The following is a 27,973-nucleotide window of genomic DNA, read 5'->3' as shown; positions in this document are numbered from 1 at the left end:
CCTCCTGAGCATTCGTTAGGTGAACGCTTGCAGACAGGATCATCAGAGAGTCTGTAATGTGCCCGGGCAGAAACAACTCCGCAGAGTGCAATCAAGAGACAATTGTTTGGATCTTCATTGTTGTTTGGATGAATATTTTTGGTGTATCAGGTTCAGAGGCGGATAAGATTTTGATGAGGACTTGATTGATGGAACCTTTTTATAGCAGAGGGTGAGGGACACCAATTTATACCTTTGTCTCTACCGACACCTGCTGGTACTTGCGTACTCCATAACAACCATAAACTATTACACTTTTCTTCTGTGGTGGTTCATTCATTGACTATGCCTGTCATAGAATCGTTATCGGGCGTTACTCGTCTCCTGGTCCGGCAATGTTCGTACCATAGCTTTTCCTCGCATATGGAGTGTAAAGCGTCAGCAGAACCACACAGCATAGTCACTAGAAAAGAAACTCAATTCATGTGTCTTGACATACACTAACAATTAGTTTTTGCGATTTAGTCTTTGCGATTTGGAATACCCGTTATACTGAGGCCCATCGTGGTCCAGACTCAGAAAGATGGTTCGCCGGCGACTCTGTATAAAGAACTTGAATTTGACCTAGCTGCAATAGGGCTGGGTACGAATAGAGAATAGCCAGGTAAGCTTTTAAGTAGAGATAATCAGAGCTTGCTTATACTTTTGTGGCTGGCTGACATGATTGGGTTCATGGCTATACAATACTTCCCACTAACAGACCGATCAGTCCATACTTGCTAGGGGGCTACATGTGGCCGACGGCAGCGAAAAGTCTGAGGAACATAATAATAATAATAATAAATAACTGGCTTGGGCGGGCTTTGACAAGGTCCAGCCAAACTCCCAATATCCGATGACAATCACGTGACTATATAAGTAATCACTGGTCATGTGAGTATACGAGACATTTCCCCAAGACCCAAGGAATGAATATCTGTCTGTCAAAGCCATGTCTTGTCCAACAACTCCCTGTCTGTAATGCCTAGTGGTTCGGTAACACATTTTTGCGTTTCTGCACAAGATTTAAAGATTTTCCAGACTAACTTACATCACTGTTCGTCATCTGCGAGGAGACCTTGACGGGCGGCAACCATGCAAGCGGACCTTCCCAGCCGAGCAGAAGGTGAGACAAATTCAGTATCGGATCGGACAGGAGAAAGAGAGGCCCGGAGGTGGAGAAGGACGAGATCAGGATGCCTGAATTGCCGGAGGAAGCGGAGAAAGTGCGATGAGGGAAAACCAACGTGCCTCAGATGCCGGAAGAGAAGGGAGACCTGCCAGTGGGGGATGCGAGTCACTTTCCGGGAAGCGAACACGCAGATGCTGGTGCACAATTCACGACAGTCGAATGATCGGACGCACAAATCCTTCAAGATTATGGACGTTACCTCTGAGGTGATACGCGACTATCATCAGTCTTCTCCCGTCGGTGAAATTCAGCATCCTCTACTCGATCAGGGATCTGCCACTCCTCCGCACCATATGCGGGACCCAGGACGGCGTGAAGAAGAGGCCGGGTGTGACCTACCCATATTCAGCACCAGCGCCTCGCAGCCTCCTAACTCCGATGATTCTGAGCGTGTTTCAGAAGACCTTTCGGATGGTCGCGAGCATTCCAGGGATTCGTCTCCGAACCAGTCAGGGGACATGCCAAACACGAGACTAACGGACCCCGAGGGTCGAACAGAGCTGGGTCAGCCCAGCGCTGCTGGGGATTTAGTGGATAGCAACTCGTGGCTACAGCAAATACTGCTCAAATCGCCTGCCGTGCTCGCTCCTGGTCCAGACCTAGATGCGAACACCTCCCCTCTGCTGCAACGGTTTCCTGAGTGCTGGGATTCCACCGATATGAGTCGCGAGGATGGCGTCTTCCAGCCGGGTTCCGACTATCTCGAACTGCACTCCACCTTGAGAAACCATCTCATGCAGGAAGCGCGATCCCGTTATCCTTCTCGGCGAAGCTCTACGGACGGCCCGGGTCCAGCTCGAACGACTCTCGGGCGCGACGGTTTCACTACGGTCCCGGTTCTACCGCTCAGAGATTACGAAGATTTTAGCCAGATCTCCAACGATCAAATTCCCGTGGATCTGCCCAAGGATGTGGAGTATATTTTGTGGAAGAACTGGCTGGAAGAGATCGCCCCATGGCTGGACAAGTTTGACAGTCAACGCCATTTTCAATATACTCTTCCCGTGGTGGCACAATCCCACGACCACCTCCGGTACGCCATGTTAGCCGTATCTGCCCGCCAGCAAGAGCAGAAAGACAAGACATTGCCCATTGAGCGCAGTTTAATGCTCTACCATAAAGCGATCCAGCTTCTCCTCCCACAGCTTCCAACGAGATCCACCGCTGTGATCGGGTCCTGCGTGGTCCTTTGTGTGCTGGAGATGCTCAGCTGTGCCCCGAAGGCCTGGCGACGGCATCTCGACGGATGCGCGCACTTGATGCAAGCAGTGGGTATCAATGGCTTCGTCGGAGGTGTTGAGCAGGCACTCTTTTGGTGCTTCGCCCGGATGGATGTATGCGGCGGCTTGATTTCCTCCATCAAGACACTGATCCCGGTCGACCATTGGGCTTCCAGGATTGACCTCAATACAGACATCGGACTCTTTCAGTCCATGTCCGCATTTGAAGCCTGCGCAAACCAAGCCGTCTACCTGTGTGCGCAGACCTTGGATCTCCTGGCGCCATCCCACTTGCTAGGACGAGGGGCGAGTGCCCGGTGCGGCCCCTGCGACATAGCCTACGTGGAACGATGGTTGAAGCTGTGGCGTTACATGGAAGACTGGCAGGTCAAACGGCCAAAAGAGATGAAACCGATCGTCAACTTTCCCTCTACGGATCCATTCCCCACGATTCTTTTCAGCAATGCAGCGGCAATATCCGGAAATCAGCTCTATCACACCGCGGCAATATTACTGTTGCAGTCCAAGCCGGCCAATATACGACTAGACCCGAAGCCACGGTCGATCCTGTGGCATGCCCGCCAGATCTGTGGCATCTCCATGAGCAATGACCATCACGGTGCGTGGACCAACTCGATCCAACCGCTGTGGATTGCCGGCCAATGGATGAGCCACCCGAGCGAGCATCAGGCAATTCTGGGATTACTTGAAAGAATCGAACAAGAGAGTGGCTGGCCTACCAAGTGGCGGGCGATCGATCTTCAAGAGTTTTGGGGAGATTTGTCGCAATAATGTCCTTTGCCATCCGGTGTAACTGTCGAAGTGTAGCCGGACATTTAGTGTTACATCCGATTTAAGCTATCCACCGTACGCTCCGATGTGTCCTTGTGCAAGGCTTACAGAGTCCATCGAGGTACTTTTCTGCCTCCTTAGTGCCATCCCTTGATGAACGAGCAGATGTCCTAGGGGGTTAAAACGAAGCACAATAAGCTTTTGGAATTGAATTGACTATAGAGTGCAAATTGCCTTATATGTTACATCCGTGATTGTTAATTAATGGCGCACCGGGTTCAAGTCCCTGAATTCATCTCGCAAGCTTTCAATCCCGTCGCGCTGAACCTCGTCCACGAGCTTTGCCACCTCTGGTGCAATCACATGCTCATCGAATCCAAAGTATTTATATGCCGCAGCACCAGGTAGGGAATGTCCAAATGTGCTCATTGTGAAGCCCGCATCGGCGTATCTCTCCCACCCGTTCACCGCGTATGCCTCAATAACAACACGGGGGATTCCTGACCGATATTTCAAGACCTCCCTCCTGTATTCTTGGCTCTGCTGTGCAAAAAGACGCTGACATGGGAAACTTACAATGCGAGACTTGATGCTGAAACGGTCCAGCAGCAGCTGTCGCGTGCGTACTGCAAAGACCATCTCAGCACCCACACCAATCAACGTAACTTGAGCCTGTTCATCTTCGATGAAAACATATGCACCCCTCTGGACCCCTTTTCGGGAGGAGAATTCTGGGTATTGCTCCAGGTTCTGCCGGGACAGCGAGATGATCGTCGGGGTGGATGTTGCCTGCAATGCTGCGACAAAAGCACCAGCCGTCTCCTCACTATCACAAGGCCGTATGTAGAGAATATTTGGCATTGCACGGTACAGCGCTGCCAATGCAATGGGCTGGTGTGTTGGTCCATCCTCACCGGTGCCAATCGAGTCGTGAGTTGCGATATGGATCTGCTGAAGGCCCTGGAGTGCGCCCATTCGAATGCCTGGGGCCGCATACTTGCTCAGTGTCAGCAACCACTGCTTGGGCTAAACGAGGGACGTGGCTTAATGATTCCGCTTACAATGTAGAACATAAAGAAACTGGAGGTTATGGGCAGGATGGTTCCTTTGTTGAAGGCTGCTAGTCCGTTTGAGATTGAAGCCATGGCATGTTCTCGGATACCCCAATGGATATACCGCCCAGAGTAGTCGCCGTTTAGACCACAAGCTGTCTTGAGTTCCGGCTGAAACAAAGCAGTTTTGATTAGCAAAAATGGTACATATACCTGGGGACAGGGCCGCGGCATACATGCTGGAAATCGACCTTGCCCTTCCATGCCATGTTCACCGAAGGGGTCAGGTCGGCAGTGCCGACCATGATGTTCCGGAGCTTTGACGCCAGGGGATTGCAACAGAGACCGGCAGACTTTCTGGAGGGTGTTGGAGATGCGGGGAATTCTTCCTTTGACGGGATGAGCGCTGTCCAGTCCTCTGTCATTTTTCCTTGTATTCTCAACCTGAACTCCTCGTACATCTCCGGATACGCCGTCGAGTAATCGACCAGGAGCTGGTTCCAGCTCTCCTCCAGGGCTCGGCCTCTTTCTCCAGCGTCGCTGAAAAACTGATATACTTCATCGGCCACGGCGAAATGCTCATCTGGGTTCAATCCCAACGTTCTCTTGATGTTGGCGACCTCATCCTCGCCGAAGGCGGCACCGTGGGCCCTGGCGTCGCCGGCGAATTTGCTCCCGACGCCAATCACGGTGCGTACGTTGATAAAAGTCGGTTTCTCTTTGCTGGACCGGGCACGCATGAGGGCAGCTGTTATCCCTTCTACATCATAACAGCCATCTTCAACGTCGATAACATCCCAGCCACATGCTCTCATTTTGGCGTTGATGTCCTCGGAGTTGCAGATGTCCACACTGCCATCACACGTCACCTGTCACGAAATCTTGTCAGTATCAGTACAGCCAGTTCTGAACTTCTGAGCAAACGCTACCTGGTTGTTATCGTAGATGATGACCAAATTGTTGAGTCTCCAGTGCCCAGCGAGCTGAATTGACTCCAATGCAACGCCTTCTTGCAGGCAGGCGTCACCGATCATGCACCATGTCGTATTGTCCACAAGTGAGAATCCGGGTTTGTTATATACAGCACCGAGATGCTTCGTTGCCATGGCCAGGCCCACCGCATTTGCGACACCTTGGCCCAGGGGACCTGTGGTCACTTCAACCCCGTCAATTTCAATCTCCGGGTGGCCTGGGCACAGTGAATCTGTCCGCTCGGAGTGGTACGATTTTAACTGGTCCATCGTCATGGCCTTATAGCCCGTGAGATGCAGGAATGTGTACTGGAAGAGACAAGTGTGGCCGTTGGAGAGCACAAAGCGATCCCGGTTGAAGAAGTCGGGGTTCGCCGGCGCGTATCTCATGCAATACTTCCACAACGCAATGCCAATCGCAGTCATTCCCATGGCGCCACTGGCGAGGAAGATTGTTAGGTTCTCCGGCTGGCCATCATGGTTTGCGGGACATCGTTCACTCACCCTGGGTGTCCACCCTTGTACTGTTGGCACAGGTCTAAAATCAGACATCGAATTGTTCGCAAGGCGAGATCAATTTTCTTTCTCTCTTCAAGTTGTCGCGTCATCCTGGTGGGAGGAGCCGAGTGACCAAGAGCAAAATCAATAGATATGTCTGCTTGTAAGATGGGCGTTGAAATGCAGTCCGATCGGGTAGCTCATTCTTATATCCGCAATGTCCCTCTTGATTGATGTTTAGACCTTTCGATTCAGTTCTGAAGGTGACGTACCTTGTTGGCGCCATACATATTGTTTATTTCTCCGCTCCTATTAGCGGGGGTGCGGTTAGGACTGTCCATTTCGGAAATGGACTATTAACCCCGAACCCCGCCATCGAACCCAAACCGACCCAAGGTCTGGCGCTTCGAACTTCCACAATCGAACATTGCAGCATTTCAGACCATGCTACTCTTCACGTTTTGCCCTTGTGGCAACATACATGCCTTGGACGCGTACAATCGTCCACTTCGGTCATTGCGGCAATCTTGGAAGGAGTTCAGCGTTCCCCAGATGGTTTAGAATGTCCACTGCGTATGACCAACCGTTGCTATTGCGCTTCGACCTGCCCAATACACCCAGCAACGGCCTACAAAACATGGATTGATCCCTCTCACGAAATTACCGTTCAACCTCGCAAACTATCACCGCTTCCTCTGTGGTCACTCTTGTACTGCGTGATAGTGGACTGCTTTGTCCTTTCAACCTACCTTCGTTTTCTTCTTACTGTGCCAAAAGAGTGGGGAAAAAGATGACTCCTACGGCCATCGACGACATTGCAGCTGCAGCTTCTGTTCCCAACACGCAGCAGCAGCATACTCCCTCCGTACCGACCGTGCCTAGTCTCCTCTCTCTCGCGGGCAAAACTATAGCTATCACAGGTGGTGGCAGAGGCCTAGGGTTGGAGCTGGCCTTTGCGGTGGCAGAGTCTGGTGGTCACGTTGCCTGTCTGGACATTTTGCCCTCCCCCTCAGAGACCCAATGGTCCAGACTTCTCAAGTTGTGCATGTCGTCCAATCTGACCGCCTCATATAAGCAATGCGATGTCACCAGCGAATCAGAGCTTGCGACAGCACTCGAGCAAATCGCGCAAGAAGCCGACGCGCATAGCGCGCCCTTCGCCGGTGTCGTGGCTTGTGCAGGCATCCAGCAGAAAGTTCCGGCCCTCGAGTATGAGGGGCAGGACTTTGAGCGGATCTTAAGGGTCAATGTGACAGGGGCATTCCTCACTGCGAAGCGAACAGCAAGGATTCTAGTCGAGAAGAAGAGGCCGGGCAGTATTGTCCTTATTGCAAGCATGTCGGGTCAAATTGCAAACAGGGTACGCATAGCAATACGCCCCAGCACTCAGAATAATTACGCAGAAGTTGCCCGCTAACTGTTTACAGGGTCTCACATGTTCGGCCTACAACACGAGCAAGGCGGCCGTGCAGCAATTGTGCCGTTCTCTCGCTCAGGAATGGGGCAAGTACGGAATACGGATTAATACCTTATCACCGGGTGTAAGTCGAAACCCATCCCTATTTTTACCCCATATTTCGCCGCTGACTCGATACCAGTATATCCAGACTGATATGACGAACCAGCTCCTTAAAGCGGAGCCTGAGGTGGAAAAGACGTGGTTGGCTGGGGCGCTCCTGGGCAGATTGTCGACACCGGATGAGTTCAAAGCCCCGGCGGTTTTCTTATTGTCAGAAGGCAGTTCTTTCATGACGGGGGCTGACTTGAGGGTGGATGGCGGCCATTGTGCCTCTGCATGAGCAGTGTATAGGACAGAGCGCGGAACGTGGAGTTGCTGATGTGTATTAAACTCTAGCAAATGATTAAATTAATGGTTTACGCCTGATGATCGGACATTGTGAAATGGAATTGCCGTAGACGGTGTTTCAAGACAAATGTATAGCTGACATATGCATAGATAGTAACAGAGTTCCCCACCGAGTCGATCACCTTGTATTCCACATAACGTGGCGCTTTTTTAAGGCCTTAATAACTCAACAACCAAGGGTTTACAGGGCTAGATTTGGACATGAAGCATAACATAGTAATATACTCATATACATTGCACATATAGCCTACTGTTATAGGTATCTCTCTGGGCATTGGTGATTATGCCTGTCTTTTTCGGTACCCTAAAGTTTAGGTGACTTAGAAATAGTCGTAATATATTTCAAAGTATATATATGTTCAAATGTTTCGCGGGTCCTTCCTAATATATGCTAGTTCCAACATGGCTTTAGTAATCTTATCCGGTATAGTCCGCAGAGAGTCTCTGCGTCTGGCCTATTAAGATATCAAGGACTCCGCCATGGCAATATTCTCTCCCTAATAACAGGAACTGCTGGCTGCCCGTTAAAGTGCTCTCCGTATGCCTTTGAGAATACTGACGATCCCCAAAGCCCCGGGATCGGGAATGCCACTATTCTCCACAAAACGGTCTCTTCCAACGTAGCTGGCTCTTCCCAGGGAGGCTTCCATCATCCTGGTATCTTCACAGCCTTTTTGTGCCGCTAGGGTAGCTTCCCGGAAATCCAGGCTCATGCAGAAAGTTTCCACAAAAGGAATCAACGCGTCCATCAGCGTCCTGTGTCCCTGCCGCGCCAGGGTATATTTATAGAGCTCCTCCAATCCCCCCTGGAGAGCGATTGCCATGCACTTGGAAATGGAGGTGTCTGAAGGGGAAACCATCGTTTTCTCCATGTTCTCCAAAGAGCTGGCTACAGCATTGATATAGATGGCGTAAATTGCACCTGAAGTTCCGCCCATGCTATTTTCAGCTACAGAGGCGGCCTCTCGAAAGACCGAAGACAGATCGACCGTCTCATTGGGCAAGGATTTGGAGATTGCAACCAACCCTATATAAGACCATTAGCGACTAAACATACTCTTACCCCTTTTGCGTTCATACCTTGTATTCCATTGAGGAGTGTTTCTCCGCAATCGCCATCCCCGGCCAGCAAGTCGTACTTTGTTATGCAAGGCTCATCTTCAATGATCCGTTTTTCGATGCTGTGGATGATGTCCATTACTCTGGACTTGGAAACTGTAAGTCATTCGATCAGCATGGCTCTAACAGTGAACCGAATGGAAGTACCCTTTGGCCCGAGACGGATTGGACAGATAATTTCTTTATCACTGGCGCCTGTTTGTTCTTGTGATTCCAACTCGCCTTTCCAACCGAAAGACATTGTCCTTGGCCATGCAGGTGCAGCTGTTGGAGCATCTAGTAGAGACATTAACTCATCGTCAAGTCCCAGCAGCGTGACGGAAAATCCCGGTCCATCGAGGGATGAGACAAACGTTCCAGACATGCTACGCGCCACTTCGATGTCCCTCGCATCTAGCTGGCGCCGTACTTCTTCTGCTATCACGCTTAGTTCCAGGATGCTTAGACCACCTAGGTTGTTCACCATAACCGCCACCGGCTGGCCTGGTGTCGGCATCCATGTGTCGGCTCGTGGCTTTAGGATTGTGTCTAAAACGGTGTTTACCGTCACATCCAAGGTACGCAGCTTTTCTCGTCTTACGCCGGGCTCATTGTGTATACCTGGAGCCAGACTCAATTAGCCATATAGTTATAACTATTAGGTCAATACCTACCCATTCCAAATTCGATCTCATCGTGCGGCAGCGATTCGGGAGCGCCGCGCCTCAGTAAGCTGCACCTGTCCAAACTTACCGCCGCAGTACCCATTTGACAGGTAACTTTCCTGGCAATATTCGCCACCGCTGCTAGATCCGCACTTCGAGATCATAAATCACTGTAACATAACAATTGGAATGTGTTCTGTGGCTTCGGCTCACCCTCTGTTTGCGGCGGCGCCAGCGATTTTGTGCACGAATAGCACGCCTGCAAGACCTCTTCTGCCGACAGCAGAACCTCCCATGACCGAGACGTCATCACCTACAAAGACAGTCTCAATCTCGAGCCCTTGAGCCTTGGCCTTTTGACCAGCCAAGCCAAAGTTCAGCTTGTCGCCCGTGTAGTTTTTGACGATCATCAAAGCTCTGCCACGTTGTCAGCAGTTGCTGCAAACAGAACCAGGCGCCATTGTTCGTACCCGCGAGGGGCTTCTAACACCCTCAGCCCCTTCAAAACTTGAGATGCAGAGGGAGATGCAAAGATGTTGCCGGCCACGGCAACATCGAGCATTCCCTCTCCCACACAACCAGTATGGGCGGGCTCGTGCCCCGAACCACCACCGCTGAGCAAAATCACCTTATCATGGCCGTGCGGAAGCTTTCTGTATACGACTGTCATAACGCATTAGCCGTACTACTTCAGGTTTTGGGAGCGATGTCCTTTTATTCCATACTTTGCTCTTCTAAACGGATGCATAGATCTGGGGCACCGCGGGCAACGTTGCAGAGCGCACGACGGACCGGATGCGTGACATCATTGACAAAGTGTTTTCCTGAGACTGCAGTCAACTATCTAAGAGATTTCCAGGAGAAGTTCAGTATCGCTCACCTGACACCATTTTTCCCCTTATGTGCTACCAAAAATTGAATGAGCTGAACATATCTCCTGCGCAGTCCGTCGTCTTCTAAATGGGTGAGCAACGGATTTTATCAAATATCGAGAGCTCATATTCGCTTGACAAGCCCGGGTATACACCAGAGCTTGAACCGTTGCTTGTCGGTTCTTTTGCGACGCCAAAACCTGGATCGTACCGTCTCAGCTGCATGACGGTGGAAGTTTCCATATGCACCAAAACGGAAGGCATAAGCGCAGGCCAGGAACATATCACATGACATCTACGCTTCCACGCGAGCATTATCTTTCCGGACCTGGAGAGTATTCTTTCTGCTTTTCCTATTCCAGAAATTTTAGACGCTGAGGTATTTTCGCCTTCCTTGTGGCGGAATTGAGTTTAGGCCTGTGGCAGTCAGACGGAGATTTTGCTCGCCTGGCTAGCGTGGAGATATGCCACTTACCCCATATTACGTCTCCCGCATGGGGAAATGGACCATGGGGAACAGACGCCAGACTACGACCCCCTAAAAGACCGGATTCGAAAGATACATAAACCGTCACGATTCTTCAACAACATCCCCCTGTTTTCATCATTCCTCGACATCCTGTTCGAGGGCGTGGTTGTCGGTCACTCTTCCTCTATTACTTCACTTCATCCAGTCATGACCTTCTTGATCGGGACTCCCCTTAATTGGGCCATTACGGCTACAGCAGGCTCGGGCTTCCTTCTGTTCGGATATGACCAGGGGGTGATGTCTGGGCTTCTGACCGGCCACGCGTTTACTCGGGTATTCCCTGAGATCGACACCACTGAAGACGGCACTGGGAGTGCGTCCCTTCAGGGGACCGTGGTGGCGATCTATGAAATTGGATGCTTCTTTGGCGCCATTATGTGCATGTTTCTTGGAGAAAGACTCGGCCGCCGAAAGTGCATCGCTATCGGGTCGATCGTGCTGAGCATCGGGGCGGCTCTCCAAGCCAGCGCGTACGGCATCCCTCAAATGATCACTGGCCGGATTATCGCCGGCCTGGGTAATGGGATGAACACGAGCACAATTCGTGAGTGACTCTCCAGTAATTCAAAGTTTCTTTTCCTTCAAGGATGGTCTCTGAATCAAGAGTCGACAGCTGTTTGGCATTCCGAGTTGATGAAGGCCAGCAATCGTGGCAAAGGCCTTTGCATTGAGCTGGCCATCAATATCTTCGGAGTCATGCTTTCCTACTGGGTGGACTACGCAATGAGCTACGTCTCAAACGATGCTCAGTTTCGGTTCCCGCTGGCTCTGCAAATATTGTTCGCCATTCTCACTTTTGCCGGCATGTGTATAGTTCCTGAGTCACCGAGGTGGCTTATTGCCCATGACCGTCATGACGAAGCCCGACATGTCCTGTGGGCTGTTGACAAAAATGCACGGACTCTTGATATCCACGACCCGGCATTGGCGAACAATCTCGCGGAAATCCAGCAGGCAATCAAGGAAGAGCGTGAAGCTTCCTCCAGAGGAAGTTGGAGAATGATGTTAGAAAATGGAGAACAGAAATTTCTTTACAGAACCCTTCTTGGGGTCGGTGGGCAATTCATGCAGCAAATTTCTGGCATCAACCTTATCACCTATGTGGGCACCTCTCCTTCCCTTCATCTTCATTAATATGGGGCCGATCTAACAGTCTTCCAGTACGCACCGGTTATCTTTGAGAGTTCGGTCGGAATGTCTCATAATCTCTCACTTCTCCTGGCGGGCTTCAATGGTGTCGCTTACTTCCTGTCATCCTTGGTCCCGATTTGGATCATTGATCGCCTGGGCCGCCGGAAACTCATGCTCTTCGCCGCTGCTGGGCAGTGTGCGTGTATGGCTATCCTGGCAGGCACCGTGTCTAATGGCGGAATGTCCGCGGGGATCGTTGCCGCCGTAATGCTCTTCCTCTTCAACTTCTTCTTCGCTGTCGGCCTGCTTGCAATCCCCTGGCTCTGTGAGTGTTTCCCTGTCTGACCATCCTGATATTTTCCTCCGTGCTCATGGACGTTTCGAAGTGCCTGCGGAGTATGCCCCTCTTGCCATTCGCACACGCGCAGCTGCGCTCGCCACGGCGTCCAACTGGATATTCACCTTCCTTGTCGTGGAAATCACGCCGGTCAGCATCAAAAGCATTGGATGGCGCACATACATCTATTTCAGTGTCTTCAATTTCTGCTTTATTCCCCTGATCTATTTCTTCTACCCTGAAACACGAAATCTCTCGCTGGAGCACATCGATCGGCTGTTTACCGGTGAAAAAATCCTTCTTCACTTGCCGCAGAGCATGCTGGTGGATGCTGAGGACGCTGTTACGCCCGACACAGACAACAGCCAGGGGAAGGGCGATGACTTGCGTGAGGTTGAGAATGTCAAACTGGGTTAACCACTAGTTTACTTGACGATAGTAGACGTTCAACAAAATTCAGCTTTAATGTTCGAAATAGTCCACACCTTTTTCTTATTCATGGTAGGTACAGCACTTGCTTCTAGCCAGTCCAATTCTGAGTGTCTTCCACATAATCTCTTACTGTACCGGAAAGGGGGCAATTCATATACAATCTTACTACTGATAAATCCATAGTCCTCAAGCAGCTCATGGGGCTCTAAACGGGACTTTTATTCAGACCATTGAGTTAGCCCTTGTCCGCGAATTGAACTTCTCAATCAAACTCACACTTCAGTGAATCTCCCAGGTCGTGCGACCTCAGGGCGGCACTGCTTACCTACTAGAACAGGAACGGCAGTGGCCATGACCGCCGTAGTTTTTTGCTCGATAGGATCAGACAACAAATCGCTGTCTCTGTCTCGCAGTTTGGACTCCTCAGTCTGCTTCTGCTATGAGAGTTTTTTGCCTTATCTGTTGTGGTATTAGCTGCTACTGTGTTATTGGGCTGTTTGGTGGGGCAGAGGACATATTCACACCACCTTGGCGGTGTGTGGATTGTATCTGCTTTATACCACGGCGTCAATGTTAGCCAGTGGCCGCCGGAGAGATACATAATCTTTTGGCAGATCGAGGTGGCCGCGGTACAGTCGGTAGCCCTGTACGGAGCGTAACTCTGGTGGCGTGGTCAAAAGGACCGGCTCGCTGGGATGCAAAGGATGATTAACGACAAGCCCGTACGATTACGCGAATGCTGAAGACCAACCCGATGGGTCTCTTGAATAGGGAAGCAAGCCCAACTCAGGCCGTAGTCCTCCTTGAGGGCTGTCAGCTGCGGTACACAGCTCGGCTTCTTGGCCTACCGGATGACAGTCCAGCAGCATCAATCCTTCCGGTCAGCTTCCAGGAGGCGGCGCGATCAGGTCGGATGGGTCAAGGCTTTTGAACGGCCGGACAGGAGCCGGGATTGCCTGGCCGGAGCCTTGCGGAGAGTGGAGGAACACGGTCCTTGTATGCTGTAACTGTGGCTTGGGTCTTGGCGGTGTGCACTCCTTGTGGTGCAGGCGGGGGAAAGCTGGCGCGCCTTTAGCGGGTGCCGCCACCTGCGCCCAGGTCGCAGCGGCATTTCTTCTTCCTCCGCTAAAGTTGGCTGGGTTTATCGGAGTAGTGCTGAGTCCGACAGAGTTCTTAGTGACCGTGATGTCGTTCTGGATGTTCTGTGTGCATTTAGCCGCGTCCTGGACGTGCTGCAGGATCTCATCCATCACAGGCTGTCGCAGGACCCTGCCAATGAGCGCAAGGGTTGAGGCTAAGTATGGCTGCACTACGTTCCATGGAACTTGATTCGCCTTCCTCTACCCACCGCTTGCAGCTGGTTGCATGCTTCTCTGAGGTAAGTGGCGTGCTCGTCGATGTGTTCAGGGCTGTCGTTCACCTTGGGCCACCTAGGCGCCATCACGGCAGTTTAGACGCGTCTTTACGCGTTAATTAATGTAAATGCCCGCTAGGAGACCGGTAAATTGTAGAAATTGCAAAATGTGACGCGTTTTCAAAAATTTGTTCTGACCTGTGGGTGGTATTTTCTTTTTTCGAGACAGACTTTACACTCCTCGGAGCGAGTGGAGGGTCTCTGGGATTGGTGTTGATTGATGGGGGTTTCCAATAAACATGAACGGGTTCAAGGTTTTCATGCCTCCTCTTCTGCGGTCTCCTAACCCAAAATGGACCAATGTGCCTCAAGAATGCAAGGGCTTTGATATTGAACAACGCAACTGCGCGGGCTACCTTGTCAGCCAGTCCTATATGTACTGGTCTGGTGGAGAGAACATCGCTGCTAACGCAGGCCCACACGAACGCTACTATTTCGGAACACAACCAGTTCGGCGAAGCTGAGCGCTTAAGTTGGCATGTCAAAAGATGAGGCACATGATCCGTTATAGCTAAGATACCCGCCTGTGGCTTTAACTATGTATTAGTGAACGATAGTCAACAGTGGAACGAGATAGTCAATGGATTGGGGAATTTCCAGGCCTTTGATTGACGCTAGTTAACTCTTTTTTTTCTTTTTTTTTTTTTTTTTTGGAGGTCGACAGACCGTGGGAAAGATGAGATGGATTGATCTACCAGATAAGATATACCTCCGTTCAGAAACTGTGCACCTGTGCTAAATTTCTACAATGCCAAAAACTGCAGTCTAAATAGTGGGTAAATATGAGGTAGTTCGTGTATACTTAATTAGTGTTTCAGTTTATGCTGAGTAAAGGATCGTTTTCATGAGAATAGGCGAAGAAGAACACGGGCCGAAATATTAAAATATAAGGCATGTAAAGCAGTGGGTATAATCCATGGAACATCTAACACCAGCTTTAATTAGGGTTTAAGGAATATTGTTTTAGGTGCGAGTGATTGTCTCCTCAGCCTCTGATTTTTTTTCTGTGGAGATGCTCCATTTTACAGTACCCGTCCAATTTTCCATTAACCTGTTCAAAATTGAGGACACAGTCAGAGCCTACCATGCTCAAGAAGATCTTGCACCTATAAATACCAGGTCAGAAATCTACATCCCCTCCGGCATAGCTAATAATCATTGCATGTTCTGCGAGCAATGGCAATCAGCTTGCCTCGTGCATAGATCCTATTCCTAAAAGGGACTTAACTACCCGGATAGGTCAGGTAAGTCATTTATTTTCCGCGAGGTCCCTCGGAATGACTGCATGATGTCTAACCGCAAAGACTAGAGCATACCGAAGCGTGTTTTGTCAAACAGAGGGACAGCGATAGAGGTAAGCGTATTCTCTCTATTTCAAAAGAACTTCGCTGACTACTGGCTTTATTGTGTGCTTTCCTCACAGCGAAACGACACAACCTAATTATCCCTCGAAGTAATGGGCTGCGATAAGAGGACAGAATGCGGGCGTCGCGACTGATGCAATTGAGATAGTGATCTCGCTATGGTGACTGGACTTGCAGAGGATTTTGAAGATGGACCGAATTTATCTATGTGCTGACGGGGTACATTAGGTACTATCGAATCGGCGTATGCTTTGGAATGGTGACTAAATCAATCGTGGCCAAAGGCTGTCTATGCCAGAGGCAACAATCCACTCTGCAGTCAAGGAGTAGACCCCCTCCGCCACAGTCCATTCCCCTCGCTAGCTAGCGGGCTCCCTACTATGTTGCTTACAATTTAGGTCATTCGTCTATCTACTAAATACTTCTTTCGACAAGGGATGGAGCAAACAATAACCGAATTACGATGTCAGCTGTGAAGAACAACGAAGGCTTCAAGAAGCGGCAGAGCGCCGCCATGGAGAGTCCAAATGGCGATCCCAGCCCCACACTCTGTTTAGACTGGTCATGGATTGGGTCTGCATGGGGTTCAATCTAACCCATATGGGTTTTAGGTTAATCCATAATATTAGTAATCCACCTTTAAATCTATATAGGTTAGATTATAGATACCCATTCCACACATACTATGTATGTAACTTTAGTCTATACTACTTTTAGTAGGTAGAAAGATCTCTTATTAAGAGAATATTATAGATAATCTTAGAGTTGCATTCGGTCCGAGCTTGGGCGAGTTCAAACCGCTGCGATTTCAGTCAAGGGTCGGATTCGATTTTAGCGGTTCGGTTATGCAACTCTAGGCGCACTATTGGCCTTTAGGTTGATAGACAAAATAATTTAGAACCCTTCTAGATCTATTGTGGAAGGCAAATGGCAGCTAAATAGTGGTCATTTAAGACTAGTGGCAAAGGGAAACGAGGACGGCGTCTTGCGTGCGTGCTTCGAACCTTTGCTCGGGCCATTACACTGTGAATAGGGCCTCCTAAAGGAGAGCTGAGGCGAGCGATAATAAGCTGGTTTCGTTGTTTGAATCGTAAGTGAGTTGGTAGCACATGTGCTTCTACTTCGACCATCGGCGTTGCTACCGTCTTGAATGTGGAGAGTATGCGGATTAGCGCCGCGCGTTCTAGACGCCAGATGACTCCTAATGAAGGACTCTGCGTGCAGGAAGCTAGGGATCTTATCCAGGCAAGAAATGAGCAAGGGAATGAGATTGGGGGATCATCTATTGATTCTGCGCCTTTACCTTTAGAACCCCTAAAACGCGCGCCACCAAGTTGTTCTAATTGCTTTATTATAGGCATACTAGAACTAGATTCCCTACACGCCGTACTAGCTAGATCTATTCAAAATCTATTGTTTTGGTTGATTTGGATAGCTTCAGGATTCAAATGTGTCGAAATCGGAATGGGGTGGCCGGCTGACCCGGGAATTACGTTATGTATTCTGTCCATGATTATTGACGACAATGGTCAACTCTCATTGGCCCAGGCCCGGCAGTGGATCTCTCCGCTTATAAGAAGGGAGAGTCGGAAGCCGAAGCCGAACCTGCATTGTTACTTCAGTCTCTGACATGGTCTGAATTGTCTTAATAGAAACCTGCCCGGCATGCCGGCATCCCGTAATGACCGGTTCAAGGGAAAAAAAAGAAGTGCAAGAGCGTGAGCTAGCCTTCATATATACCTGTTTCCTATTTTAGGGTTGATGACTGACTCAATGAAGTTGTGAGCGATGTCGCTCAATGAAGCTCAAGTGCTCCGGGACGCACCCTTGTACTAGATGCGATAGCCAGAAAAAGATCTGTAACTTTCCTCCTGAAGAACGGATGATATCTGTCCCAGAAAGGTGACTTTAAACCGCTGACTGATCGCATCTCAGAGGACCGGAGGCTGATTATTTGTTCTTCCTAGCTACCTTCGCCAACTGGAAGAGGGCTGCAGTATTGATCATCATTCCAGGCTACCGGCTCCAATACGGGAATCAAGTGTGCAGGAACCTATTTTGGAGCCTCCTCTTGAGTCTGCATTGAAGCCGAATGCTTCGGCCACAGGTGACGTAATTGACCAGAGCAGACCAACTGGCAGCTCGCGACAACTTACTGTGGACAGTGATACGACTCAGCTTGCACTGGAAGATGACAATGGGTCTATATTTCGGCACAACCCACTAGCGGACAATGACTATACGTTTGCAAAAGCTCCTGACGGAAGATACTGTAAGTTTGCGCTTCAAGCGATCAGCACACGTCATTCTGCTCATGCAAGTCACAGTTTATATGGGTCCCTCCTCATCATGGTCGTTTTGCCGTCGAGTATTGGCCTTGATCGGAAAACATGTCCTAGAATCCAACTATCTGCCTGATCCGTGGCATCTGGACGGGGTTGCGTTTAAATTGCATTGGACGCCCCTGAGAAGTGACGAGGTGCCGGACACAACGAACTTGCCCCGCTGGACTACGCACTGTTCCTTTTCAACACGGTCAAGTTCTATTTTGGACACCTATTCTATATCATCGATGAGCCCAGCTATCTCCACCACTTGCAGGAGCTCTACAGGGATCCCGCGACGAAGGCAACATCATCAAGGCTTTGGTACGCCCAATACCTACTGATACTGGCCTTTGGCAAAGCATTTGTCGTACAGAGTAGCTCGCAAGAGGGACCATCTGGATCTCAGTATGCTTCTAGGGCCATGGCCCTACTACCGGACCTGCCTGGAATATACTGCGAGCCCCTCGATTCAATCAGAGCACTCGCCTTAGCCGCACTATATTTTCAGTCGATTGACATGAGAGTGGCGGCTTTTCAACATGCAAGTACCGTCGAGTGGTCACTGGAGGAGTGATCTTTTATCAAACTAACAGCCGATATAGATCGGACAGGCGTTGCGTGTCTGCATCGTCCAAGGCATACACCGGCATATGCCGGAAGACGTCGTCGGGGCAGAGCATTCTCGCTTTTGCAACCACGTCTTCTGGGTGGTCTACATGATTGATCGGGAATTCTCCGCCCTCATGGGTGGCCCAACGTCTATCAGGGACGAGGACATTACTACGGAACTCCCTTGCCATCATGATCATTCTCTGGAGGCACTCAATATGACGCTCCATATCCGACTGTCTCGCCTCATGGCGAATATCCTGACCAGTTCGTCCCATCGTCTACTTGCGCTTTGGACTAGCTAACTCTGATGCAGCGGTATACGGAGTGGGGAGAGACTTTGAAGGTTCCCTTATCAAAAACACCCAGTCAATTCTGCGGCAGCTCGCTGAGCTGTCTAAGGACGTGACGGCGCTGTTAAATACCCATTTCCAAGGGTCGATCAATCGAGCATCACGGATGGCGCTCAGGCTAATTCTCTCTTATCATCATGTTGAGTAACCCGTATCTGTCTCGAGTAGTATCCCGTTCACTGACGTAACAGTGTGTGGTTTTGACGACGAGGCCTCTAGTAATGTGTGCCCTGCACATGCATATCGAGCGGCCAGATACCCAAAAGTCCCATTCTATCCCCTTAACACCCGCTGTCGCCTCCCTCATTCAGTCATGCGTCGATTCCGCGCAAACGGTGCTGCGAGTCCTCCGTGTTATAGGTGATGAGGATCTCTTAGGTACGTCCTGTTCTTCGTTTGCATGATGCCAGACACGCCCAGTAAACTCCCTAACCCCGATATCAGAAGCATTTCTGCCGTTCCAACTCGAAGACGCATTCTCCTCCGCCTTTTTACTGCATTTAATCCGCGTCGTGGCACCTTCTCTTCTGCACGACGACTCCTGGTTTGGAGATATCCAATGTATTCTGGACAAAATGATCTCAAAAGGGAGCTCGGTAGCGCCTCTCCGGAAGCTCGAACTCACCCAGCTGGAGCAGTTGCTGACGCCGTTGACGCCCGTCTATGACCCGCTAATGGTTCCCCTGCAGACGGATTACACGGCAGACAGAGCTCGGGGGCTCGCGATGACGAGTGAAGAGCCTGGCTGGGACTTTTTCGATACGGACATGACTGTCGGGATTTCGCCGACGCAGCTGTTGGATCTGGCTGCTCAACTTGACGTGGATGGCCGAGGTTGATGTAATAGGCAGACGATTGCTGAAGGTTGTAGCTATTTAAGAACTCGACAATGGCGTTAGGGATAGTGCTCTCGTGATTCGCGATCAAATACGTTCTAATCTACTCCGGATATCTACCTTGATTTGTAAGAAATCGGATGTGGATCCCGACTTTGGACAATCCGCGGTCGGCTGGACATCCCGACCCGGATATTTCAAGCTCCTGCGAAATCGTCGCTTGGAAAAAAAAAGGACTTTTACGAGCCTCATGTTCTCAACATCACTATCATGGCGACATGCGCGAAAGGTATTGGACGATTGTTGTCAAGAAGGTTCGTATATTATTTTGTTGAATTGAAAAGCCAAGATTCAAAAGTCAATCGTCACATAAGATAACTGACTCAACAACCACAGACAGCCATCGGTCTTGGCTCAAGCGTATCGCAGGAGAGCATTCTACGATGTGAACAATGTCAGAATGGCTTCGTCAGCTGTCGCTGTGGCCGCCACTGGGACTGAAAAGAAAGATACCGCCACAACGAATGCAGAAGCCAATTACCAGATCGTCTCGGAAGTGGGCGATTTCAACGCTATCCAAGCCAATCGCCCCGATTTCGACCACTCGAATAAGCCTATCAATGTCACCAAATCTCCCAACCCAGACTGGGCATATGGGCAAGGAGTCCCAGACAGCGGTGCGAGTGCTACTAAAAAGCACCGCGAGATCGACCCCTACGCGCCGGACCGCCCAATGATCAACAATTATCATCTACTTGTTTCTGGCATTGCACCACGCCCGATTGGATTCCTGAGCACCGTGTCCGGCGACGGAAAGACCAAAAACCTCGCCCCGTTCAGCTATTTCCAGGTCATTGACCACGATCCGCCGATGTTTATCGTTGGGTTCTCCTCTCGGCCGGGCCGGGTCAAGGATACTTTCCGCAATTTGAAAGAAACAGGCGAGGTAGTCATTAATACAGTCTCGGAGAACATGATCGAGGCAGTCAATGCCACTTCCATCGATGCGCCGTATGGTGTTTCTGAGTGGGAGATATCGGGTCTGCATGAGGCGCCTACGACAACTGTTAAGCCTGCCCGCGTTCAGGAGTCTGTGTTCTCCATAGAAGGGAAAGTGGTTGATATCAAAGAGTTCGAAGACCATACCAAGCCTGGGATGAGCATTGCCTCACTGGTGCTTATCGAGGCGACCCGATTCTGGGTTCGAGAGGATGCTGTTGATGCAGAGTTTAGACACATTGACCCGAATAAATTGCGGCCTTTGGGACAGCTGGGTGGTATCTCTTATGGGCGGATTACGTCCGTGTTTGAACTGCCCAGGAGACGATGGAAAGATGAATATCCACAGAATGAGCTACTGGCAAGATTGGAGGAGTCGAAGACAGAGACGAAATAACCAACTTAAGATCCACAACCCTTTCGGGGTACATTTGCTTTCACTTCTTGTAGTATTATTTCTGACCTGTCTAGGGGGCTAAAAAATCTGCAGCTCGTATTGATCACCAATTAACGATAGATAGAAAACGTAGAACAGGATACGAGATCAACCTTTAGCTCTGGCCATATGAACCGAGGGCTCTTCCTGTCCAGATCCATTCTCATCCTTTTCCTACACTGACATTCATACATAATGTTCGAGACGATCCATCCACCTTCAAACACTAGTTTAACGCAATTAGCGCTCTTCTTAGCCGCGGACTACGTAAGTGCCATATGTCAATCCCCTCCTGGCCATCCACAATATTTATATTTATTAGCTAGATTGGCCCGGCGACATCTATCGCCTCAGCCTGGCCAACAAAGCGCTGTACAGCTTATTACATGACCCCCTATACAAACGACTCCTGCAACCCAGTTCTAGCCGTCACGATGGCACTTAGCCCTCCTACAGCGCCTCGTCAAGCGAGGGGGAAACCTTCCAGAGACTCAACGACATCGGCCGAAGTCCACTCCACTACGCTGTCGTCCGGAAACATAAGGACATCTGTCGCAATTTCCAGACTCCAGATGGATTGAATTCCAGAAAATGATTTAAAGTTTTGGTAACAACCGTAGCATTCCAGGTTTCGAGGTTGATGTTTCTGTTGATGTTGAAGAAACGGTACTGTTAGCAATAGACATCGAAGCATCCACCACATTCTACTTACCTCTCTTATCTACCCAAGAGCCTCTGGGGAATTGACATCCTCTCTCCCCTGCTACTTACCATCATGGTCTTATTTCTCATCACTACTAGCGCTTATACTTTATCCCCATTACCACTCTCTTGTAAGCTTCCAAGGGTGCTTTCCAGATTTCTCTAAGCCTCCTATTTCCCTTCAGTCAGCCATTCACGCCATTCATATTCCTTAGTTTACATCCTAGAATTTCAGTGTTCTTGGCTTGTATGTGGCGCAGTATACTTGGGCTTTCGCAGAGGCGTCGGTAGGCAGTCTACTTATCATTCACGAGAACGTCCATCAAAGGCCGAAATGTCCCCTATGAGCATTCAAATCTTGCCAGCTGTGCAACTGGGTGCCTCATATTTTGAACGTCGCAAGACTTGGAACCGATATGAAGTGGCTGACCGCGGTATTACACTTCCGAAATAGAGTCAGTTCAATGCTTATATGGAACAGCACAGATCCAGACGGTGGGACAGGATCTTTACTGGGGTCAAGTCACCTGGTCTATCTATCAGCTTGGACACGTCACAGCTGTTCTTATTCGTCAGGGGGTTTGGATTTAGTGTTTGAAGATGAGGGATATTCCCTCCTAGGTTAGTGCGTGAGCTAAGGACGAAATATATATAGTAGCTCCATGAGCTCGCTCGAAGGCAACTGCAGTACTAACAGGTTCAGAGAATTCTGCCCTCTCAACTAACTGCAATGTCTATCGAGTCCCAGTGAGTCCATTCTACTCCCTTCTATAAGAGTAAACTACTTTTGAAGGCGAAGAAAGCTTAAACAATCCCTATCTAGAATACTCAATGGCCAATGGGCCAGCGTCTACACGGTGGACAATTCAGACGGAACTACCAACGGCGAATCTGATTTTGTTCTCTCGGCTGAAAGAGACCCGAACGACTGCACCCGGGCCCGCATCAAGGGACAAGGTATTGATGATGCTGGCTCGTTCACGATCGCAGGAACGCTCGACTCAGATGATTCGATGAAGTTACAAAAGAACTACAGCACACATGGATGGGTGTACTCTGGAAAATTGGATCCCGCGCTGAGTGTGGTCCATGGGTCATGGGGGATGTTCGCAATGGACCGATGGGGTTCTTTGTCTTTCATCAGGTGAATGATGAGGATGTGGTATCCGCGAGGTAAGTTGCTGACACGTCTGTTTAGGTAAGCAGTTGCGAGTGCTAACAGATGGGATAGGGAGAGAATTTGGCGGATCAGTGGTCGATGGAAAGGAACATACAGCGCAGCCAATGAAGACACCTGTTGGTCGTCCGAGTTCGATTTGACCGCCTCCCCCGGGAAAAAGTCCGAACAGGTGGTCATTGTAGGAAAGGGAACGGACAATGCCGGTGCGTATTGGATCAAGGGGATGGTGTTTCCCACCCACCAGGTGATTTTCGTCAAGCAGTATGCGCGACATTCGTGGATCTATCGAGGGGAGCTAGACGAAGATGGCAGTGTGATGGAAGGGGACTGGGAAGGTAAAGGAAATCAGGGGACGTTCATTTTCGCGCACTGAGTTCGAGGATGCTTTGGCACTATGAGCTCTTGTTTCTTTTTAGTTTGCACATTTTTCCAAATTCTCAAAGGCAGAATGAATGGAGCTTAGAATCCCAAGTCCGTCAAGGCAAAAACCCCAGTCCCTCCAACGGCGTTTTGAGGAGGGAGGGCAACGTCCTTCCACTGCGGTCCAGCAAACTTATCGGTCAGATCTTTCTCATGTAATGAAACGTCTTCCCCTCCCTCTTCCTCCTCATCAGCAGCGGCCGTCTCACTGCTGAGCGATATGGGAAGGATCCGGGACTGAAACTCCACGTTCTGTCGGGTAGACGTCGGAGACTGAATACCTTGACCCCAATCGAAGAAATTGTCCGGATCCCAGATTCGCTTGATTCGCTGTAGCTCCTGGCGATTGTTTCCATAGTAGACCTTCTCGTGGGCGGTGGTGGTGAGAGTCCGATCAGGAAAATTTATGAATGCGGCCCGTCCCATCATTGAGTAGGGCTGCAGTTGCTTTTTGAACTCTCCAAGGAAACCCCACATATCGCGCTCCAGCCATTTATCCTCCCACTGTAACATGATGTAAATGTGGTAGGTGCAATCACGCCAGCGGAACGCGGTCGCGGAGCGTTTTTTCCTACTGGCCTCTCCGCCGGAATGAATCCAAGTCACTTGGAGCAGCCCCTGTTCCCCCTTGAATAGACGGCGGAAGGCCTGCATCTCTTTGCGGATGGCCACGGTGACAGCCTTCATTCGGCTTCGGTCGTTCTTGAACACGAATGAGGTGTAGATCTGGTAGGAACGGTTGGTCGGGAAAGACTTCACGGTTTCTTCAGACCACTGGCTCACGAGAGTCTCATGGAGGAAGCGGGTGGATGGTTCCGCCATGGATCGTCGTTTCAGTTGCTTTTTGAGTTCTGGTTGCTCCACAAATCTGTTAATCACATCGTCGAAGTCGTCCTTGCTACCATCGAAATAGGACAGAACCCGAACACTCAGTTCGCTTGAGGTGTCTTTTAGATCGCGGAGCCAGGAGGTATCCAGGGTAATTTGTCTGGCCAGTCCGTTGTGTAGAAGCGGATCATTGCTTGCATGAAGTCATCCATCTCGTCCGTGTTGGGCATCCAGGTGAAACGGCCTGCGACCACTTCCCCTTTGCTGTTCCCCAACTCTTGAATCTTGAGCTTCAACTCGACCACCACTCCGAAATTGCCGCCTCCGGCACCGCACAGCGCCCAGAAGAGCCTACCCTTGTCTGACTTGGGGTCATCGCTGTCTCTCACCGTCACTAATTTACCGTCCGCAGTGACAATTGTCGCCTCCTTCAGGGTGTCACATCCCATGCCGAAACGGCGGGTGAACGGGCCGAGACCACCCCCCAAGGTGAAGCCGCTCACACCCACAGTGGGACAGCGTCCACCGTTGATGATCGCTCCATCATACGCTCATTAACTAGTTGTTTGTACGCATGGCCCCATTGGCAGCCACCTTGTAGGGTGGCTATCATTGCTGTCCGATCGATCTCCACCTTCTTCATCCGGACCAAGTCCAACAAGATTCCGGTGTCGGTGCTGGAGAATCCAGCGTAAGAGTGACCGCCATTCTTAATAGTGAGAGACACATCCCGAGCTTTTGCCCGTGTGACAATGAACTGAACATGGCCGGCACCCTCTGGTTGGACAACGCAATCCGGTCGAGTGAACCGGTACAGGAGATTGGCCGTCGCAACGGAACGCTCGTATTCCACCTCTCCCACTCGAAACACTGGTACTTTATTCGCGATGAAGTCCTGAATGATCGCTTCTGTGGCCATGGTTGTCAATCCTCGTAAAAGGACAATCAACGTGGTTGGGAAAGTGTGATTTTAGGAAAGGAATTGCTCATTGTCTCAAGACACCACAGCGGGGTTTATAACCTTTAACAAACTCCCAGCAGGGAAGTTCAATAACGGGTCTGGCTCAAAATTACAAGGTGGTTTACCCCTCCTCTCCTTGTTACCAATAGGTGCGTAGATCCTCTGTACACTTTTGGAAAACCGCAGCTGAGGCACAAATTACAGGCTTTTGCTGATGGGAGGGGAGAAAGCTGAACATTGAACCCTGACGAATCACGGGCAGGAGATAGTCCAGATCATCACACAATCACAGATTCCAATACTGTCAGTGCTACTGTTGGATAATGTATGGCGTATGATGATAGCTAGTGTGTGGTGTTCAGCCAGCCTCGTCCTGCTGATCACACATATTTTCAGGCTGGCTGGAACCCTGGGCAGAAAAACTTGGATATTTACGAGTCAAGTGACGTCAACAGTTTCACAGCATTGTCGATTCATGCTGTAGCTGCCCATGGATTGCGAGTTCAATAATTCTATCTAAGTTTATTCTGACAGTCAGTCATTAGTTTACTTTCACAAAGAGAAGATACGCGGGGGTGGCACAACTACTGGTATGGGTCGTCGCGGGTAGTACCGCTTGCTAAAGAAATGATCTGCAGTCTGGTGGGGCAGTGACTTGTCCATAGTGGGGTAAAAAAGGTAGTTTAGTGCTTTTGATGCCAAGGCTAGCACGATTATCATGTCGTGTTTGGAGAGAATGGTCCATCTCATAAGACTTCATATGGCCTATAGCGAACTTTTCTTGGCTGAATACCACATGTACCACCAAGCTACTCTGCTGTCTCTTGGACGAGAGTATATAGGACGGTACAACTTTCGCAATGATGAGTCCTGTCCTCCCTTTGACAAATGCCACAATCTTAGCGACCCTCTAGTTGTCAAGGAAGTAGTCAAATCGGAGAGTTGTTTAAAAGGTTTGAATGACCTAGGCGTCACCGTTAGCCAGATTGGTCCACACCACTGCGAGGAGTCCTCAGGCCCAAGAGCTTCCACAGAGTTATTTTCATGACGGTGGCTTCCATTTCGTGTGTATGATCATTCCCATTAGGAGAGGGTCCAGCTGCAGCCTTTCCTCCTATTTTTCATCTAAATTATAAGACAGAGGGAAAATTGCTCGCACGAGCGCGCGAGATTTTCCCTGGTTGTCATTAAATATCCGATCCATGGAGCATAACGTGGGGATGTTGGTTGACTGACAGCTATTAATTACATTATTCCATGGTCAAAGAAAGCTCCTTCCTTGCCCATCGAATATGAGACGACTCTTTGAGGCGGGATTGCTGTAGAATACTGTTCCTAACTAAATATTAAGCATTAGGGCACAAATTTACAAAACAGGATAGCTCCTTCATTATTGAGATTTGCGCGCTTGTTTGTGAGCTAGACATGATATAAATGCGAAAGCCTCCCGTACCAGAAGATTGCTAGGTTTACCACTGTCTTTCTAAATCTACCGTGCCAGCACAATGGCTTTCCTGACATTTGTCAATCTACATATCTTCTGGACTGGAACAAACAATCCAATGATTTGAAAGTTGTCTATTCTCTCTCGGAGTAGAATTACCTCTATTGAAGACAGGATTCTGGATAACTTTGAAGTACCCGGGCTAAGATTTGAGTGGGGTCTGCAACTTGACCAGATTGGGAAATGTTCATATATAAACCCAATGTCTTTGGTTCATTCCAAAGCGATCACCCTACTCGGTTTTTTCAATCCTCTGCCACACTGTGGAAGATCACTTTTTCATCCTTTGGCGGCAGCTGGTCATCATACATCACAGGTTGGTTCCCCTCAAACCACTGCTGCCAGATATCTGGATGATCAACAGGCGGAATCATACCATTGACTCTCCAGTTGACTCGAGGATGCTCGTAGATGTTGTACTCCCACTTGATATCTTTTGGTTCAAGGATGGGTCGAACGATCTTGTTTACGCGGGCAATGAATGCCAAGCGCCGATCTTCGGAGGGGAAACCACTTGCAGCGTGGTCAATGTAGAAGAAGATGGCTTTTGGTGGCGCTTCACCACCACTATAGAAATTGCCGGGTTGCAGTTCATGAAAACACATTGACAAGAAAGGTGGGAATGCCAATCTCTCGATACGTCTCAGTGATTTGACGAGCGAGTGTAGCCTTCTCGGCCGCGGACAAAGCGTTTGGGCTGAGCTCAAAAGTCCAATGAGGCATGATGTAATCATTCAATCAAAAAACGAATCTTGTGTGAAAAGTAGTTTATGCCGCTGGAGCAGGTAGAATGGCTCATCATTTAAGAAAAGCCGTGGGACTTGAAATAGCATGTCAATTCGAACCGAGGCCCGGAGATGATCATAATCTCAATTCATGTCGATCCGGAGTTTTCTAGAATCTCAGTGGGTAATCAGACCTCGGACCAAGGGTACAAGGCATTAAGATACATATCATCAGACTGCCGATACCTCGCCTCCTGTGGAGCTGAAGTGCTTCTAACTCCTCCGTACACTGTACAAATATTATACCGCAAACATGGCAGGAAAATATGTTCACGGCAAAAGTTTGCAGCTGGCTATTTTCAGATGGTTAAGCTCCTCTGTTGTGACCCAAACAATGCGAAACTATCTCTGTAGGCGAATTTCTCGATATCTTGATTCAAAGTCTGCTTCTTAGGGGCCATCTGCACACCTGCTTGGTAAATGAAAGTTCGGTCAATCGCTCTTCGAGTAAAAAAGAGAAAAAATCTAAGTTTACCTGTCTAATATGAGTTCGCCAGCAGGAGAAATGAAGAAGAAAAGTCTTTTATGAGATTTTATTTTTCGGAGTGCTTCCAGTTGTCTTCTTTTTACTCGGTGCTCAT

At 49.6% G+C, this 27,973-nt stretch overlaps 11 protein-coding genes across 11 annotated transcripts; 6 read left to right on the top strand and 5 right to left on the bottom strand.

Annotated features, from left to right (window-relative positions):
* The first annotated feature begins 1,003 nt into the window (after positions 1-1,003).
* P174DRAFT_440832 (Zn(II)2Cys6 transcription factor) lies at positions 1,004-3,598 on the top strand. The gene has a single exon (XM_024827150.1). It carries the CDS (start codon positions 1,114-1,116, stop codon positions 3,220-3,222), a length of 2,109 nt encoding a protein of 702 aa, XP_024682133.1. The 5' UTR covers positions 1,004-1,113; the 3' UTR covers positions 3,223-3,598.
* P174DRAFT_370493 (transketolase family protein) lies at positions 3,484-5,853 on the bottom strand (the record flags this gene model as incomplete). Its single annotated transcript, XM_024822334.1, has 5 exons — positions 3,484-4,248; positions 4,284-4,445; positions 4,511-5,143; positions 5,204-5,684; positions 5,750-5,853. The coding sequence occupies 5 exons, from the start codon at positions 5,851-5,853 to the stop codon at positions 3,484-3,486; spliced, it is 2,145 nt and encodes a 714-aa protein (XP_024682132.1).
* Positions 5,854-6,533: 680 nt separating this feature from the next.
* P174DRAFT_388278 (oxidoreductase, short chain dehydrogenase/reductase family) lies at positions 6,534-7,542 on the top strand (the record flags this gene model as incomplete). Its single annotated transcript, XM_024823397.1, has 3 exons — positions 6,534-7,103; positions 7,171-7,284; positions 7,342-7,542. The coding sequence occupies 3 exons, from the start codon at positions 6,534-6,536 to the stop codon at positions 7,540-7,542; spliced, it is 885 nt and encodes a 294-aa protein (XP_024682131.1).
* A 592-nt stretch (positions 7,543-8,134) lies between these two features.
* P174DRAFT_420136 (Dak1-domain-containing protein) lies at positions 8,135-10,263 on the bottom strand (the record flags this gene model as incomplete). The annotated part of the gene is made up of 8 exons (XM_024824847.1): positions 8,135-8,637; positions 8,691-8,825; positions 8,877-9,329; positions 9,383-9,525; positions 9,587-9,790; positions 9,844-10,036; positions 10,099-10,197; positions 10,254-10,263. 8 exons carry the CDS (start codon positions 10,261-10,263, stop codon positions 8,135-8,137), a joined length of 1,740 nt encoding a protein of 579 aa, XP_024682130.1.
* Positions 10,264-10,921: 658 nt separating this feature from the next.
* Positions 10,922-12,659, top strand: P174DRAFT_459707 (sugar porter family MFS transporter; the record flags this gene model as incomplete). Its single annotated transcript, XM_024829791.1, has 4 exons — positions 10,922-11,318; positions 11,388-11,875; positions 11,936-12,230; positions 12,292-12,659. The coding sequence occupies 4 exons, from the start codon at positions 10,922-10,924 to the stop codon at positions 12,657-12,659; spliced, it is 1,548 nt and encodes a 515-aa protein (XP_024682129.1).
* An 896-nt stretch (positions 12,660-13,555) lies between these two features.
* Positions 13,556-14,115, bottom strand: P174DRAFT_430536 (uncharacterized protein; the record flags this gene model as incomplete). Its single annotated transcript, XM_024825636.1, has 2 exons — positions 13,556-13,978; positions 14,023-14,115. 2 exons carry the CDS (start codon positions 14,113-14,115, stop codon positions 13,556-13,558), a joined length of 516 nt encoding a protein of 171 aa, XP_024682128.1.
* Positions 14,116-17,075: 2,960 nt separating this feature from the next.
* P174DRAFT_440829 (fungal specific transcription factor domain-containing protein) lies at positions 17,076-19,662 on the top strand. Its single transcript, XM_024827149.1, has 9 exons — positions 17,076-17,123; positions 17,257-17,354; positions 17,420-17,724; positions 17,780-17,931; positions 17,994-18,329; positions 18,382-18,655; positions 18,705-18,880; positions 18,933-19,119; positions 19,186-19,662. Exons 1-9 carry the CDS (start codon positions 17,118-17,120, stop codon positions 19,578-19,580), a joined length of 1,929 nt encoding a protein of 642 aa, XP_024682127.1. The 5' UTR covers positions 17,076-17,117; the 3' UTR covers positions 19,581-19,662.
* A 162-nt stretch (positions 19,663-19,824) lies between these two features.
* Positions 19,825-21,071, top strand: P174DRAFT_405571 (flavin reductase family protein). Its single transcript, XM_024824074.1, has 2 exons — positions 19,825-19,891; positions 19,974-21,071. The coding sequence occupies exons 1-2, from the start codon at positions 19,848-19,850 to the stop codon at positions 20,971-20,973; spliced, it is 1,044 nt and encodes a 347-aa protein (XP_024682126.1). The 5' UTR covers positions 19,825-19,847; the 3' UTR covers positions 20,974-21,071.
* Positions 21,072-22,428: 1,357 nt separating this feature from the next.
* P174DRAFT_440827 (uncharacterized protein) lies at positions 22,429-23,563 on the top strand. Its single transcript, XM_024827148.1, has 4 exons — positions 22,429-22,461; positions 22,538-22,799; positions 22,859-22,887; positions 22,946-23,563. The coding sequence occupies exons 1-4, from the start codon at positions 22,445-22,447 to the stop codon at positions 23,265-23,267; spliced, it is 630 nt and encodes a 209-aa protein (XP_024682125.1). The 5' UTR covers positions 22,429-22,444; the 3' UTR covers positions 23,268-23,563.
* Positions 23,311-25,061, bottom strand: P174DRAFT_483716 (FAD-binding domain-containing protein; the record flags this gene model as incomplete). Its single annotated transcript, XM_024830752.1, has 3 exons — positions 23,311-24,302; positions 24,419-24,692; positions 24,737-25,061. The coding sequence occupies 3 exons, from the start codon at positions 25,059-25,061 to the stop codon at positions 23,354-23,356; spliced, it is 1,548 nt and encodes a 515-aa protein (XP_024682124.1). The 3' UTR covers positions 23,311-23,353.
* A 1,791-nt stretch (positions 25,062-26,852) lies between these two features.
* P174DRAFT_420128 (uncharacterized protein) lies at positions 26,853-27,330 on the bottom strand (the record flags this gene model as incomplete). The annotated part of the gene is made up of 2 exons (XM_024824846.1): positions 26,853-27,174; positions 27,248-27,330. The coding sequence occupies 2 exons, from the start codon at positions 27,328-27,330 to the stop codon at positions 26,853-26,855; spliced, it is 405 nt and encodes a 134-aa protein (XP_024682123.1).
* Between the last annotated feature and the right edge of the window lie 643 nt (positions 27,331-27,973).

The sequence above is a fragment of the Aspergillus novofumigatus genome (assembly GCF_002847465.1).
Source record: "Aspergillus novofumigatus IBT 16806 chromosome Unknown P174scaffold_4, whole genome shotgun sequence".
In the NCBI taxonomy this organism is placed as follows: Eukaryota; Fungi; Ascomycota; class Eurotiomycetes; order Eurotiales; family Aspergillaceae; genus Aspergillus; species Aspergillus novofumigatus.
Note: the sequence above shows the minus strand (reverse complement) of the source record. Positions and strands in the feature narration are given on the sequence as shown.